This window comes from Gambusia affinis, linkage group LG17, assembly GCF_019740435.1.
Source record: "Gambusia affinis linkage group LG17, SWU_Gaff_1.0, whole genome shotgun sequence".
Taxonomy (NCBI): Eukaryota; Metazoa; Chordata; class Actinopteri; order Cyprinodontiformes; family Poeciliidae; genus Gambusia; species Gambusia affinis.
Window position 1 is genome coordinate 25732571 of NC_057884.1, and position 16539 is coordinate 25749109.

Below are 16539 nucleotides of genomic sequence, written 5' to 3' on the forward strand. Positions count from 1 at the left end.
AAAGCCAAAGTCATGGGTTCAAATTTTACACTGACCATCTGAAATATAAAGTTTTAATAAAATCAACTCTTCAAAATAGCAGGATGCTGTATATTTAATCATTATGCACAGTGATTTTAAAAACCATACTACGGCGCCCCCTAGGGGACATGGGGATGTTTTTTTCTTTTGCGTTCCCTCGCAAAACTACTGATCAGTTGTGCGGCATAATTGAAAACTGTAAGTCTTTCTTACGGTGGCCGCCGTACTTTCTGATTTAATATAAGGTTATGTAAGGTTTTTCCATGAATGTTAATATCTTGTTGTGAAATATCTGAAGTTTTATATCTTTCTTTAGGATATAAATGCACCACAAACCTGTTATATAAACAGAAACCTTCCGTAAAGAAATATAAATACTGTACATCCAAACTATATGTGCTGCTGCCGTACCAGACACACAAACTGTATGTGAGCAAACAAGATGGCGCTCATATCCCTCCGCCTAGAGCAGTGACGTCACGCTCTGTTGAGCCTTATTGTGCGTTTTCTTCATATAACAGACATAGCATAATCTCTAATAACTTGTAATTCTAAGTTTTGGCTCTTTTGATGCTTGTATTTTTTTAAATGGAGCCTTGTGATGCTAGATTGGGAATATGTGTTATTATTGCTGTAGAAATTGCAACGCTACGTTTAATTACCGTTTATAATTGGGTTCTGTTGTGGGCTAACATGGTAAACATTTATCGGTTTGAACAGTGAGAACTGGAAGTATAACGAGGATAAAAGAGGCCATTTTTTCCTCTTGGCATCCTATTATAGATGTTTTGTTAATTTTGTGTTCATTATCTCTGCTCCCTGCTCCCCTCATGGCTACATGTTGATGCCTCCTGTCTATGACCTCTGCAAATAATCAGACACTAACCAACACCAGTCTGCTGTGCTGGAATGTCAGGGGATTAATCCATCCGGTCCAAAGTCACATTGTTTATTGACAAGAAACCAATTAGCTGAATAAAGTTCAGTGTAGACTCTGACTCTGCAGAGGCTTTACACAACATTTTCACTCAGATTCCAACAGTAAGAGCAGCTATTTTAATACATAAAGATGTACAGTATGAAAAGTCTAAAAAAATTAGGGACAAAAATGGCAGGTATGACATCACACAAGGCAAATGGACACCTGAATGTGTGTGTGTGAATGGCTGAATGTGTCTAAATAAGGATGTATACAGGACATCATTTATTATTCAGTGGTTCCCACAGTGGGACGTGAACTGCAGGGTGAAGTAAAGTTCAGTGGAGTTTAAAATCAAAATGTGTGTCGGTTCCTGTCTGGTTGAACAGTGTGATCCTTTTTTCAATAAAACCTATAAAATGTGTTTTAATCCCATAAAGTCTTTGGGAACCACTGGACTAATTAAAGACACATTGAACAGTTTTCTGTTACACAGAGATTTTATTCAAAGACTCCAAAAACCCACAATGAACAAAATGTGAATGAATGAATCAACAAATTATTTCTAATAGTTTTAAAATATGTGTTCAGTAAATGTATATGGCAGGGTGTGTGTGTGTGTGTGTGTGTGTGTGTTACATTTTGGGAGTCAGTGTAATAATTTTCAGTATGAACACATTAAAAATAAAACCAAAAAAGACAAATAAAATGTACTTCTGATTTTAAAACTTCTGTATTTTTATCTCAATCTTTAAACTTTATGTACAGACAGATTTTTGGATTATACTGAGCATTAATTAAAATAATCCCTCCACCACGTTTTGAAGGTAATGTATCTTGATCATTTCTGAACCTGTGGGTTAAACTTTCTAATGTCTCCAATGAATGTTTTCACAGATTTATTTCTCATCATAAACTAAACTTAAAAAGCATTTTTGTATCTTAGAGCTGCTTTGGTTCCTTCGTCCACTTTTCCCTTCAGTTCCTCCAGTTTCTGGACTTTCCTTCTGTCTCCCTTTTCTTTGGTTTTCTCAATCAGGAAGTCCAAGTGGACATTAACAGACACTGAATCAACTTTGAGAGCAATCTCCTCCAGTCTGATGACATGTTGATAGGCCTCATCCACCAGTTTGTATTTTTCTTCCACAAGTTTCTTCATTTCCTGTTCAAGGTTTTTCAGATAACGTGTCTGGTCCTCAAACTTTGCTTTATTTTCACTGTCATGTTTCATCTTGGGTATTTTCTTCTCAACTCTCTTCGTTGTGTTCTTGTATATCCATGTTTGTTTGACATGAACAGCTGCAGGACATTTCTTGGAACAAACAGTGCATCGGCCTCCTCTCATCACCTCACAGAACTCGGGGCGCCAGGTCTTGGTGCATCCGTCTTTGTGACAGTTTTCCTTACAGACAGGACAGGTCACAGCTCCTTCATAGAAGATCAGCCACTTCCTTCCTCCGCTGATGCGTTCTTTGACAACATAGGGCTCATCTACATGAATTGTGACCTCTTCTCCCATCTCTTCTTCATGCATCTTCAGTCCTTCTTCAATCTGTTTGATTTCTGTCTGTTTCTGTTCAGTCCGTCTGATTCTGTCCAGCAGGTTTTGGACGCAGGCCGTCAGTCTGATGCGTTCGTTCATCACTTCGGTTGTAGTTTTCAGTCTTTGAGGTGAAATTTTTTCCACAAAGGCTGTGAACCCTTGCATTCCTTTCTCTGATATTCTCTGAGCTGTAGTGCAGAGCTCTGCTCCGTCTGTTCGATCTTCATTCTGCTGGTTGTTGAACAAGAAATAAACTGGTTGATTGTTTTCGTTTGTTGCACATCTGAAGTTTGCAGCTTCAAGAGCTTGAAGAGCATTTTTAGGTGTTCTTCCATTGGAGTGAGTGATCAGAGCCACGATGTTTTTCTCCAGGTCGTTTCCAAACAGAGACATCACCGAGTCAAAGATGTACATCAATCTGTCACTAAGTCTGTTATCAGTTGCCTTCATCACCAGACCCACTGCATGAAGCTCATGAACACCGTTTTCTGTCTCAAACAGTTTACGCATCCTGTCAATGACTATGTCATCTTGTTCGATTCCTTTGGTGTTTCCATATCCAGGAGTATCAATGATGGTGACTGAACAGGGCAGAGTTTTACCTTCACAACTACAGATCTCATATATGGTCACATCTGGTGTTTTACCTTGCTGCCTGTCTACGATCTGAAACCAGACCCCGTCCTCAAACTGAACTCCCATCACATGGTTGAACAGAGCGTTGATCAGAGAGGATTTTCCTGCCCCTGTTTCACCAACTAGTAAGATGGTTTTATTATTCTGCTTGGTGTCTTTGGTACCAATGGTCACTGTGGACAGATCTCCAAACGTCTTTGTTTCTGTTTTCAGTTGGTAGATCTTTGGAAGTCCTGAGGAGATCTGAACAGATTTGGAGATCAGTATTGACAAAGAGTGATTCTTGGTCCTGTAAAAAAAGAGCACAGACTTGCTCAACGAACCTTTAACGTTTGGTAAAAACGTCCTGAAGTCTAAACCAAAGAACTAACAAAATAACTAACGTACATTTCTGCTGTTGCAAAGTAGATTATAAAGCAAATTAATCTAGAGGAGGCATCATTGCATACAGACAAAATCCCAGCTATGGACATAATCTCTGGATTATAATTCAGTTTGGATTCAGTAAAGTAATCCGTTGACATTGTGTCAGTTAATCCAGACCTCTGACTTTGCTTGTTCATTACTGAAACTTCCCCTATTTTTAGCATCAAGCTAAATAATTTAATACATTTTATCTGTAAACTCCAGACAGACATTTAATCTGCCGCTGCCTTCCTGCTGACCCAAACAGAATCACAGGTTGTGAACAGAGGTGTTGATTTTCTGCAGTTTTAACTGCATGTAGTTTCAAAGGGAGTGCAGGAAGTGCAGGCAGCCATCTTGGATTGATGGAATCAACATTACATGCCTCGTTTGGTGTTTTAGTGTCGAACTGGTAAAATTAAAACCTTCAACGTCTCCAGGAAGCCATCATTTCTCAGCCAGAGCCTCTGAACGCAGGAACACATTGAAAAAATGTTGTTTTTATTTAAACATGAAATTATTTAAATATTGGTCTTGACCATTTAAATAAAATAAAGATTGTTCCAGATAATCTAGAAAGTATTATTTCTATTTTTTTCCTCTTCTAGGATGTGGAAACATTATTTCAGTTCAGTGACGTCCAGCCAGCAGTTTTCTCAACATTAAAGTGTAACTTGAATATTTGATCATCTAAACCTTCATGAGGACAATTTACTTTTTAATGTTTCTGCTTTGTTTGTTTCTTGTTTGAATTGAATTGTTAACTCTGTGAATTCTGTTAATATTTATTAAACTAAAGTGATGAAACATGGAGCTGCTTTAGGTTTTACAATCTGACCTAAACCTTTCAAACTGAACAAGCCTTAAATTATTTATCTTTATTTTGAATCTTGGAGTTGATGCTGATTTACTGGAATAACTTTCATTTCATGTGTTTCAGATCTAATAAATATTAAATATTCTGTAAATGTAGCATTTATTCTGAAATAGTGTGACAGTAAGAAACTGATACAAACAATCTAGAACCGATTACTTTATTTACAGTCAGAAAAATATTTTTCATCTTAAATATTCTCAGTTAAGAAGCCAAAGTTACCAACAGTACAAACAAGAAAACTGAATATATTTATAAATGCAAACAAGCAACAAGTAATTCCACACCTGACCACTAGGTGTTTCCTGCTGTGCTAAAAACAAAGATGTTCTCACAGCACAACTATCGTCTTCATAGATTTGGTTTTCATATTGTTAAATGAAAGTACTTTATTCACAAAAATAAATATCTATGTCAATTAATTTAATCCATTTCTGATTACCATGAATCACTTTTAAAAGCTTTTTAATCAGTTCTGAGCTGCTTCTTCTGATCAGACCCAGTGTTGTACAAATACTTTAACCAAGCTGGACACTTTTATACTTTCAATACAATCAACAGTTCTCTACTTCAAACTTGACATTCTGACTTTCCAATCACATCAAATCCAGTTTTGTTTTTACTATATTGCAGAAAGTTGAATCATATTATTTCAGCTGCAGGATTATCTAACAATAAGATCAGATGTTTGTCTCTGGAGCCGGAGACAGAATACGGCCGTCAGACTGCGGACAGTATTTATGCAACCAAGTCATTGAATTTAAATATTGTACCATGTTAGTTAACAAGTACAGCTGAACTTTGACCCCTAACCCTGCAGAGACCAGAAAACCATCATGGAGTCAAAGAGACATTGAACTTTGTTAAAGTTGCTCTTTTTCACTTTGAGTTACGGATGTTTAGATTGATTATTTTGATTGATTTTAAATGTTTTCACTGTTCTGTTTTATCACTTTGAAATACTTATTTAAAGGAAGCATGTTGTTATTATTATTATTGTTTTATTATTATTATTATTATTATTATTATTATTATTATTATTATTATTATTACTGTTATCCCTTTGTCTCCTCGTCCTTCTTCACTCAGACGCTCCATGAGAACCAGCAGCTCTCAGAAAATCCCGGTTCAATCAGCTGCAGTTATCTGGGTTCAGTATCTCTGTAGACGCTGAGCAGCAGCTTCACTTCATCTACTATATTTATATGGTTCTGCATATGCAGATTCTTTGCACTTGTAACTTTGTACTCCTTATTTTGCATCTTTTAATCCCAGAGGTTTTAAAAGAAACCTGATCTGATGCATCTGCTGCCACGTTGAGCTGATCATTAACAGCTAGCAAACATTTGGTCTGGAATAATTCTGGTTTCAGTGAACCCACATTGTTCTAACTTATTTGGACATTATTGACAAAAAGACAAATACTGAAAACATTCCAGTGTAAAAACTTGATCATCTGTGGTTTTTACTAACACTTGATGATTCTCATCAGTATCAAATTTATTTATATACATTTCAAAATAATCTTGATGTTTTTTACTTAAGTTGAAAATGGACCAACTGCAGTTATTACAGCCTTCATATTGAGTTATAGTTCAGGGTGTGAATGGCTGTGGAGGATCCTGGACGTCTGACATTGGTTCTGTTGGTTCTGTTGGTTCTATTGGTTCTGTTGGTTCTGTTGGTTCTATTGGTTCTGTTGGTTCTATTGGTTCTGTTGGTTCTGTTGGTTCTATTGGTTCTGTTGGTTCTGTTGGTTACGTTGGTTCTGTTGGTTCTGTTGGTTCTATTGGTTCTGTTGGTTCTGTTGGTTACGTTGGTTCTGTTGGTTCTGTTGGTTACGTTGGTTCTGTTGGTTCTGTTGGTTACGTTGGTTCTGTTGGTTCTGTTGGTTCCGTTGGTTCCGTTGGTTCCGTTGGTTCTGTTGGTTCTGTTGGTTACGTTGGTTCTGTTGGTTACGTTGGTTCCGTTGGTTACGTTGGTTCTGTTGGTTCTGTTGGTTCTGTTGGTTACGTTGGTTCTGTTGGTTCTGTTGGTTCTGTTGGTTACGTTGGTTACATTGGTTCTGTTGGTTACGTTGGTTCTGTTGGTTATGTTGGTTCTGTTGGTTCTGTTGGTTACGTTGGTTACGTTGGTTCTGTTGGTTCTGTTGGTTCTGTTGGTTACGTTGGTTCTGTTGGTTCTGTTGGTTCTGTTGGTTCTGTTGGTTCTGTTGGTTCTGTTGGTTACGTTGGTTCTGTTGGTTCTGTTGGTTACGTTGGTTCTGTTGGTTCTGTTGGTTACGTTGGTTCTGTTGGTTCTGTTGGTTCCGTTGGTTCCGTTGGTTCCGTTGGTTCTGTTGGTTCTGTTGGTTACGTTGGTTCTGTTGGTTACGTTGGTTCCGTTGGTTACGTTGGTTCTGTTGGTTCCGTTGGTTCCGTTGGTTACGTTGGTTCTGTTGGTTCTGTTGGTTCTGTTGGTTACGTTGGTTACATTGGTTCTGTTGGTTACGTTGGTTCTGTTGGTTATGTTGGTTCTGTTGGTTCTGTTGGTTACGTTGGTTACATTGGTTCTGTTGGTTATGTTGGTTCTGTTGGTTACGTTGGTTCTGTTGGTTCTGTTGGTTCTGTTGGTTCCATTGGTTCTGTTGGTTCTGTTGGTTACGTTGGTTCTGTTGGTTCTGTTGGTTACGTTGGTTCTGTTGGTTCTGTTGGTTACGTTGGTTCTGTTGGTTCTGTTGGTTCCGTTGGTTCCGTTGGTTCTGTTGGTTCTGTTGGTTCTGTTGGTTACGTTGGTTCTGTTGGTTACGTTGGTTCCGTTGGTTACGTTGGTTCTGTTGGTTCTGTTGGTTCTGTTGGTTACGTTGGTTCTGTTGGTTCTGTTGGTTCTGTTGGTTCTGTTGGTTACGTTGGTTCTGTTGGTTACGTTGGTTCTGTTGGTTACGTTGGTTATGTTGGTTCTGTTGGTTCCGTTGGTTACGTTGGTTCTGTTGGTTCTGTTGGTTCTGTTGGTTACGTTGGTTCTGTTGGTTCTGTTGGTTCTGTTGGTTCTGTTGGTTACGTTGGTTCTGTTGGTTCTGTTGGTTACGTTGGTTCTGTTGGTTCTGTTGGTTCCGTTGGTTCTATTGGTTCTGTTGGTTCTGTTGGTTACGTTGGTTCTGTTGGTTACGTTGGTTCTGTTGGTTCTGTTGGTTACGTTGGTTCTGTTGGTTCTGTTGGTTCTGTTGGTTCTGTTGGTTCCGTTGGTTCCGTTGGTTCCGTTGGTTCTGTTGGTTCTGTTGGTTCTGTTGGTTACGTTGGTTCTGTTGGTTACGTTGGTTACATTGGTTCTGTTGGTTCTGTTGGTTACGTTGGTTACATTGGTTCTGTTGGTTATTCTGTTAGTTCTGTTCTGTTGGTTCTGTTGGTTTCTGTTGGTTCCTGTTGGTTCACGTTAGTTCGTTGGTTCTGTTGGTTCTGGATTCGTTGGTTCTGTTGGTTCTGTTGGTTCTGTTGGTTCTTTGTTTGTTCTGTTGGTTCTGTTGGTTCTGTTGGTTCTGTTGGTTCTGTTGGTTCTGTTGGTTCCGTTGGTTCCGTTGGTTACGTTGGTTCTGTTGGTTCTGTTGGTTCTGTTGGTTCTGTTGGTTCTGTTGGTTCCGTTGGTTCTGTTGGTTCCGTTGGTTCTGTTGGTTACGTTGGTTCTGGTATTTTACCCCACACATACTGCAGTGCTAACTTGGTTCCTTCATCCTGTCTGCTCTTCATCTCCTCCAGTTTCTGCGCCCTCGCTCCGTCTCCTTTGTCTTTCATCTTCTCAATCAGAAAGTCCAAGTACAAAAATGTAGAAACCGAATCAACCTTCAGGGCGATCTGCTCCAGTCGAACGACGTGTTTGAAGGCTTCATCAACAAGTTGGGACTTCTGAGTTGAAAGTTCCTTCATGTCCTTTTCCATTTGTTTCAAAAGGCTTAACTTCTTCTCGCAGTCTGTCTTGTTCTTCATGTATTTCTCTTCCACAGCCTTCATCGTCCACTGGACCTGTCTGGTCTTGTTGACGTACCTCCAGGCCTCTCTGACGTGAGCCGATGCAGGACATTTCCCCGTGCAGACGGTGCAGCGGCCTCTCTTCATCACCTCGCAGTGTTGTGGACTCGGGACTAGTGTACATCCAGGGTAGTGACAGTTTTCCTCACAGACTGTGCAGCACACAGCTTTTTCAAAAAGACTAAGCTTCATCAACTTTTTACCTTTAGTCGGTTCCTTCACCTTGTAGACTTCTGTAATTTCTACAGTGAAGTTTTTATTCTTCCTCATTTCCTCTGAATGTTTCCCTATAGCTTCTCTGATTTTATTAATTTCCATCTGTCTCTGTTCAGTCAGCTGGATTCGGTCCTGGAGGTTTTGCAGAGACGCCATCAGGCTGATGCGTTCGTTCAAAACCTGAGCGGTGCTCATCACTCTTTTAGGTGCCGTTTTTTCCAGGAACTCAGTGAACGCTCTCATTCCTTTGTCTGAACGTTTTTCTGCCATTTGCAGGAATTCTGCGTCTTCCTCAGTTCGGTCTTCATTCTGGCAGTTATCAAACAGAAAGTAAACAGGCTGGTTCTTCTCATCTCTGGCACATTTGATTTTCATTTGTTCAAGGGCTTCAATCACATTTCTGGGTCTCTGTCCATCTGAGTGAGTGAGAAGAGCAACAATGTTGTTCTCTAGGTTTCTTCCAAAAAGAGACATCGCTGAGTTCAGGACATACGATAATCTGTCATTAACACGATTATCTGTAGCCTTCATCACCAAACCCACTGCATGGATCTCATGAACTCCGTCCTCTGATCGAAACAAGTCAAACAACCTGTGACTGACCATTGTGTCGTGTTCGATCCCCCTGGTGTCTCCAAATCCCGGAGTATCGATGATGGTCAGGGAGAACGGCACAGTTTGACCTTCAAAACCAAAGATCTGGTAGACGATCACGTCTGACGTCTGACTGTCAGACTGATGCCTCCCGTCCTCCTCCACAATCTGAAACCAGATCTGATCCTCCCACTTCACTCCCATGATGTAGTTGACCATCGTGTTGATCAGCGTTGATTTTCCAGCCCCTGATTCTCCAACTAGTAAGATGGTTTTGTTTATCTTGCTGATGTTTCTTTTACCCAAGGTTACTTTAGTCAGAGGTCCGAGCTCTTCCTGTTTTAGCTTTAGCTGGTAGACAGCAGGAGATCCTGGTTGGATCAGGAGACTTTTAGAGATGACCTCCTTGTGTTTGGTGGAGAAATTCCTGTAGAAAAAATCCATAATTTACCCTTTGAAGATGTAAGATGAGTAAATAATAGGCCCAAAATTATTCATACGTTTGGCAGATTTAGGTTTAATCTTTTAATTTGACCAACAGATTTTTTCATGATGTCCTGAATGTGGATGGAGGTAAAGTTTGGAGGCAACGAGGCGTGAAACTCCTCGTTGGTTTCATTATTATATATATATTATTATGGAAAACTTTTTCTATGCATTTCTGTCAATGGAGGATAAATAAAAATAGAGAATTGTTTTCCAAGATCTACACTGGTTTATGTTTGTCGTCTCTTTTTCTCTGAAAATCAAAGTTCTTGGTTGAATGAAAATAACATTGAATATAAATCTGCTGAAAGGTTTTGTGTTTAATTGTAATAAATAATAAATAGATTTTGCTGTAGAGGACTTTGAGTATCCTCCATGAATTTATTATTATTATTATTATTATTATTATTATTATTATTATTATTATTATTGCTGATTAACTTGATACTAAATCATTTCTGGTCGTTTTGTAAAGTAGAAGCCATGAAAACAGAACAGATGCTGTTGATTATGATGGTAAAGATCAGATTATTATGTGAAAGTGACTCACCAAACTAAAAAACTTTCCCATTTCTAAAAGTATTAACTGTGTTTATAATAATATCCACTGCAGCTTCAGGTCCGATCCACTGGAAGAACTTTTTCAGCCCTGAGTTTCTTCTCCAGTTTTAATGTCTCAATGTTTCTGTAAGACTTTGTGAGGACAGACGTCTGTCAGCAGCTCTGCTTGTTTGAACCAAAACTCTCACTGTGTCACGTAAAGAGCCACATGCTTGGATCTTAACTGTCAATCATTTGTGTTTTATGTCCCTGTAAAGTAAAGATGGTTCCTCTGAAGGGACATTCTGTGCTGATGGTTTCATTTTTTCATGGAGGTTCATACAAGATGCAACCCAAGACCAACACGTCAATCTAATGAATTGCTCGTTTCCAGGCTGTTTCCAGTGTTGATGGCAACTGAAGAGGTTTCAATCATTTGATGTGTTGTAGTTGGATGCATCTAAAACCTGCAGGACTACAGATCCTGACTATATTCTGGGTATAATAGATTTGAGCTGTCAAATTGTCTCAGAGCAGATTAAAGGCCCACATCCTCAGTGGTACTGTGGGCCGTCCAGGAACCACAGAAAAACTCCTCAGTATGTGGAGCCTTAAGATTTCTGCCTGGAAAACATTCAGATCAAACATTGTGATGTCACCAGACTTCCAGGTAAATGGCATCAAGGAGGATGATCAGGACAGAAGAATGATGCTGCTCACATCTTGGAGCAAAAGACAGTTTTGTCAAATCTGATGTTTGAACTAGACCGTTTTTACAAGTTTGTTTATAAATTAGTAGATTTGAAACTATTTTATAGATCAGGGTGGTCAGTTCTGGTTCTGGAGGTCCGATGTCCTGCAGGTCTTAGAGTCTCTCTGGTCCAACAACCTGAACCCAACAGCTGGATCTCCTCAGTGCAGAGTCCTGAGTCCAACCTGATGACTGGACTCAGGTGTGTTGAAGTGGAGACACAACTGAAAGTTGCAGGAGACCTCCAGGACCTCAAGGACCTGCAGGACCTCCAGGACCTCAAGGACCTGCAGGACCTCAAGGACCTGCAGGACCTCAAGGACCTCCAGGACCTCAAGGACCTCCAGGACCTGCAGGACCTCAAGGACCTCAAGGACCTGCAGGACCTCCAGGACCTCAAGGACCTGCAGGACCTCAAGGACCTGCAGGACCTCCAGGACCTCCAGGACCTCAAGGACCTCCAGGACCTCCAGGACTTCCAGGACCAGGACTGCCCGCCCCATAAAGACTTTCATGTTTATCTCTATTTTTTCTGCAGTTTTCAGTTTGGTAGTGAAATCTGTAGATTCTAAACATTTTTGCTCGTTTCTGTTTCTCAGCATTCGGCTGTTTGACAAAAACAATTTGTCTTTGCTGATGTAACAAAGATATTTTAAACAATGTCAACTATGCATTGAGTGCCATTATTTACAGAATGACATTTATTGAAAACAACAATATCTATAAACTCCTTGATGTTTATGACAGCGTCATGTCAGTCACATGTTCACCGCTTCAACGAAAATGTTACAGAGTTTCCAAAGAAGAATGAACTGGGATTCAAGACTAGATACAAACTACAATAAATGACAGAAATTACCCAGAAAAACAAAACAGATTGACTGTCAGCATCAGAGGGGCTGATCGATTTAACATCCAAAATGAAACTATGATGTTTGGAAATGTGGTTTTGAAAAGACGATGATCTGTTCAAGATCAAAACTTAAACAGAAAAACTTGAAATTTTATGGAGGAGGGTAATAATCTGGACTTAACTACACACACACACACACACACACACCTATAAATATATATATATATATTTATATCCTGTAAAGCATTTTAAGTGAAACTCGTCTGTTTGAAAAGTGCATTTTAAATAAAATTTTAATTTTTCATTAGAGTCCTAATGTTTCAATTCTAACTAAATTAACATGTTTTATGTGATACTTTGTGACTTCAACAAGCTTTTATTGGTTTTGTTTGTGCCACCTTGTGGTGACACCGTGTAATTACACAAAACCATGAAATGAGAGCTGGAAACTGGAGGATCCAGTTTATTCACTTTGGATCAACATTACTGGCTTTTCTTCTTTTAGTTTGCTAGTTTGTTTGTATTTCCCTTTAGTTCCTGTAAAGCACTTTGTTTTGTTTTGCCTTGTTGCTGAAAACGTGTTATAAATAAAACTTTACATCCTGATCTTTACCTGTAATGACATCATCACAGCTAAACAAGGAGCAGAGCAACAGCTGATGGTTCATTTAGTAATCAATCATCTGATGTGAAAATAATCCAGCAGTTTCACAAGATTTATTGATTCATGTTTTCATCTTTGGTTCAAGATGTTTATCTGAAAGGATTTGTGCTTCCAATAAGAGCTTCTGTCACAAAATCATTAAAGTTAATGTTCCTCAGCAAACATAAAATCTCTTCCACATGTTAAAATGTCTTCTAGGACTTTAGTCAGATATTTATTACTTCAATTTGCTTTCAGATATAAAATCAAAGTTACTCACCGTCTCTCCATTGTGACGTTGTTGAAACTCGACTTGGTGTCTAGCAAGAAAAATCAAAAAGCTGTAGCTGCATTTCTACTGCAATTACAAAATATTAGACATTTATTCATATCTGTTTATTAGTAAACACAGGAGTTATTTGATTATTAAACTCTATTATTAAATTACAAATGATGAAAAAACAAATTAATAGCCTCAAAATGTCCTAATTTTTCTGAACCGTGCTATTAGTGTGAATCTTCTGTTGTTTCTTATGCCAAATAACTGAACTAATCCCAGTTAAAACCTGAGCCTACCTGTGTGTGACTCACCCAGAGGCTCCTGGTGACGATCAGGGAGGCTGCAGATCCAAAACTAGTCAGAGTGTCGAGTTTTTATCAGTCAGGGGAGGAGAAACACTGATCACATGGTTTCTGACAAACTCTCATCATGACATGAAATATTTGGCTGGAGAGACGAACAAAAAGATTCCCTGAAGTTAAAACACAACAAACAGCAACCAGACATGTAATGAAAGTTAAATAACTCAATTCACAAACAACTAACTAAAGATCTGACCTTTAATTAACTAAAGATCAGCCTCAACAAGTCCAGATTCATTTACATTTAATTACTGCTGATAATTCATTTAGAAGTACAACAGAAACATTTCTGTTTTATTAGCTTTTGTTTAAAAATTGTATCAATACATTATGAAAAGAAGATATAATATTTAATAACTCCCTCATTCACAGTTTACAGTAGACTTGAATACCAGAGATTAAGGCTAAGCCTATTGAAAAGCAAATGTTTATTATTCTTGTAGTGAATTATTTTCTTTTTGTGTCATGAAGCTCAAAATGCATAATAAGCATCTTAAAACACGTGAGGATTTTGTGTTAGGATTCAAATTGGAGTGAGCGCTCCTCACATAGAGGATCTTCGTGGGAGAGTTCAGGCAGGCCGGCGCACCTGCAGCGGATTCCCGCAATCAGCGGATTCCCGCAATCAGCGGATTCCCGCAATCAGCGGATTCCCGCAATCAGCGGATTCCCGCAATCAGCTGGGGGATTCTTAAGAAGCGGAGAGCAGCTGTTCATCGTCCCACTTGTTGGTCCGAGTCAACCCCGAGTTTATGTCATTGTCATGTCTACTGCTGATCAAGTTAATCCTGTTCTCTCAGATTTTGATAACTTCGCCCATCCCAGCGCTCATCAGTGAATGCTCTCTGTCCCCCGGACTCTACCAGGTCCCTCCTGTCCCTCCATCAGACGAACTAACCCGAACCGGCCAGCTGCTCCCGATCCCAGAGGGTCAGTCAGTCTGGATTAAATTACTTCAATATTTATTCTAATAAATATTCTGAATAAATCATTGAGTCAAGACTTTCCGGCTAATGTTTGAACCTGCATGTGGGTGAAAGAACTCAAATCCAACATGACAACTTGTGGTAAAGATGAACGTGAATTAAGGCTTGAAAAACAAACAGGCCTCTAGGAGGCGCTGTTTTGAAACGATGCAACTAGTTGCTTCTATTCTAAAAGTTTCTCCATTTGAGATTTGACAGTTGTGCATCTTTTTCCTTCAGACCACATGGCAGCTTTCTAACCTTTGACCATCAGTATTTTCAACTTTGACAAGCATGAAAAAGTTACAGGACTTGTTTCCAAATGAAACCAGATGTTTCTTACTCTGTAATACTTCCAGGTGTTTGCAGCACAACGTCCAATTTCCAAGTTTGGTCCAGATGGAGCTGCTGCCCAGCGGCCGGCGTTCAGAGCAGCAGGTGTGTTTATCCAGGTGAGCAGAGAGACTGACCACAGCAGGTCTGGAGGATGTTTGATGTCAGAGTGTCTTTACAGACCAACTGGAAACTAAAGGTGACATCGTTCTGTTTGCAGACTGAATACAGCAGAACGCCGGAAAACATCATGGCTGCTGGACGAGTTTCTGTGAAATCCCATCGTTCACATGGAAATTAAACCATAAATATGGACAAAGTGAGAGTTCATGTATTAAACTGACTGAAGATGAAAAATGAACTAAAAACTGGAGGATAGACATTTTTATAAATGTGCCTGGTTCTACTAAACTCATTTTAATCTCAGATTTTTTCTGTAACTTTTCTTCAGGTGAAATGTTACAAGTTAATTTTCTAAACTACAGAAAAGTTTTTGTTTGACACACTGGAATGAAAAATTGGGTCAATGTTGATACCTGATAGTAATACTGCTGTTACGGCCGTATTTACCAATATTTTATTTTATAATTTTTTTATTTGATTACTTGATTAATTGCCACAATAATCAACAGATTACTTGATTACTAAAATAATCTTTTACAGCTTCTGTTTACCTCTGACTCTCACACTTTCCTCTCCAGTTTTGATTTCTCCCAAACGTCCCACCAGCTCCAACGCCACATCCCTTCGTTTGGCTTAACGATGAATTTTTCTGACTCTTTGTCTCAAAGCGGCTCTGATTCTGGATCCTGTCCAGTTTTTCTCTGTCCTTCCTCGTTTGGAGGAGTTCCTGTATCTCAGGTTTTGTTCATGACTCTTTTGGTTTGATGGATGAAACAGAACCAACCTGACTTTCCTCTCTTGTTATTTCCGTCTCAGGAACATTTACAGAAAGTCAAAGCAGCATTTCTTGAAAATCTGGTCAGCTTTTAAAAATGTTGCTCAGCAGGAAATGGATTTGTTTTGTCAGTCCAGACAAAAGAAAGAGAAACCAAGATGTCAACACATTCCTGTTCAGATAAGATCAGGTATCGTTCAACCTGTCGGACCTCCTTCTCTCTGTCCCAGCATGCGTGGGAACTTTGGTGACAGACTGAAAAGATGATGAAGAAAACTTTTTACAGAAAGGAAAATGTTACTGTAATCACAGCAATCAAACCTTTTCTAATAACTGCTGATGTGACGGTTTAAAATTTTACATAGAGTCAGCATGATGAAGATGATGATGAAGATGATGATGAAGATGATGATGATGATGAAGATGATGATGAAGAAGAAGAAGAAGAAGATGATGATGATGATGATGATGATGATGAAGATGATGATGATGAAGATGATGATGAAGAAGAAGAAGAAGAAGAAGATGATGATGATGATGATGATGATGATGATGATGATGATGATGATGATGATGATGATGAATACTTCATTAATCCACAAGGTGAAATTCAAGGTCGCAGCAGCTTTAAGATTTTACAGACAACATTCATTATTCACACATTAGATTACAAAACACTAGAAAATTAACACAATTACCAGAATAGTAAAAATAGTAAAAAACACTAAAATCCTAAGTGCCAAATTTAAATTTAAATGAAGACAGTTGTCAGAATTCATGTTTAATAATGTAGATGTCAGGTTCCATGTTTTTCTGTGTGTTTATTTCTAGTTTCCTGAGTTTCCATGTTGTTCTGTCTCCCTTTGATTAGTTCCCAGGTTTTTTCTCGTTCCCTGATCACTTCATGTGTATTTAGTGTCTCCATGTCTTTGTCGGATCCTCGTCTCATTTTGGCGTCAGTTCTGCACATGTCAGTTTGTCCGTTGAAGTTTCCTGTTGCTATGAGCATCAATCTACACTCAGCAGTGCTGCCAGGTCTGTGGACTGTTTCTGGATTATTGTCAGGATTAAACAGGATTAAACAGGATTAAACTCATCATCTACGTCTCTTCTGGATCTGCTGCGTCTCCCTCACCTCACAACAATTCATGACAAGAGATCATAGAGTCAAAACTCGATGGGAATCCTGAGTATTAAAAACTAAAAACTTCTGTCTGTA

The 16539-nt window shown here is 39.0% G+C and overlaps 2 protein-coding genes across 3 annotated transcripts; both read right to left on the minus strand.

The window, feature by feature from the left end:
• Positions 1 to 1421: 1421 nt before the first annotated feature.
• Positions 1422 to 13112, minus strand: LOC122847213. 2 transcript variants are annotated; one of them, XM_044144684.1, is made up of 3 exons: positions 13074 to 13112; positions 12763 to 12802; positions 1422 to 3408 (listed from the first exon to the last, which is right to left on the minus strand). In XM_044144684.1, the coding sequence occupies exons 2-3, from the start codon at positions 12771 to 12773 to the stop codon at positions 1863 to 1865; spliced, it is 1557 nt and encodes a 518-aa protein (XP_044000619.1). In that variant the 5' UTR covers positions 12774 to 12802; positions 13074 to 13112; the 3' UTR covers positions 1422 to 1862. The 2 variants fall into 2 exon arrangements, with proteins under 2 accessions (XP_044000619.1, XP_044000620.1); XM_044144685.1 differs by having other exon boundaries at positions 13059 to 13107.
• Positions 7952 to 10645, minus strand: LOC122847212. The gene has a single exon (XM_044144683.1). It carries the CDS (start codon positions 9651 to 9653, stop codon positions 8046 to 8048), a length of 1608 nt encoding a protein of 535 aa, XP_044000618.1. The 5' UTR covers positions 9654 to 10645; the 3' UTR covers positions 7952 to 8045.
• Positions 13113 to 16539: the final 3427 nt, after the last annotated feature.

What these genes read in the sequence shown, in the direction of transcription:
- LOC122847212 (XM_044144683.1), bottom strand. Translation starts at nt 9,653, where the DNA reads ATGGATTTTTTCTACAGGAATTTCTCCACCAAACACAAGGAGGTCATC.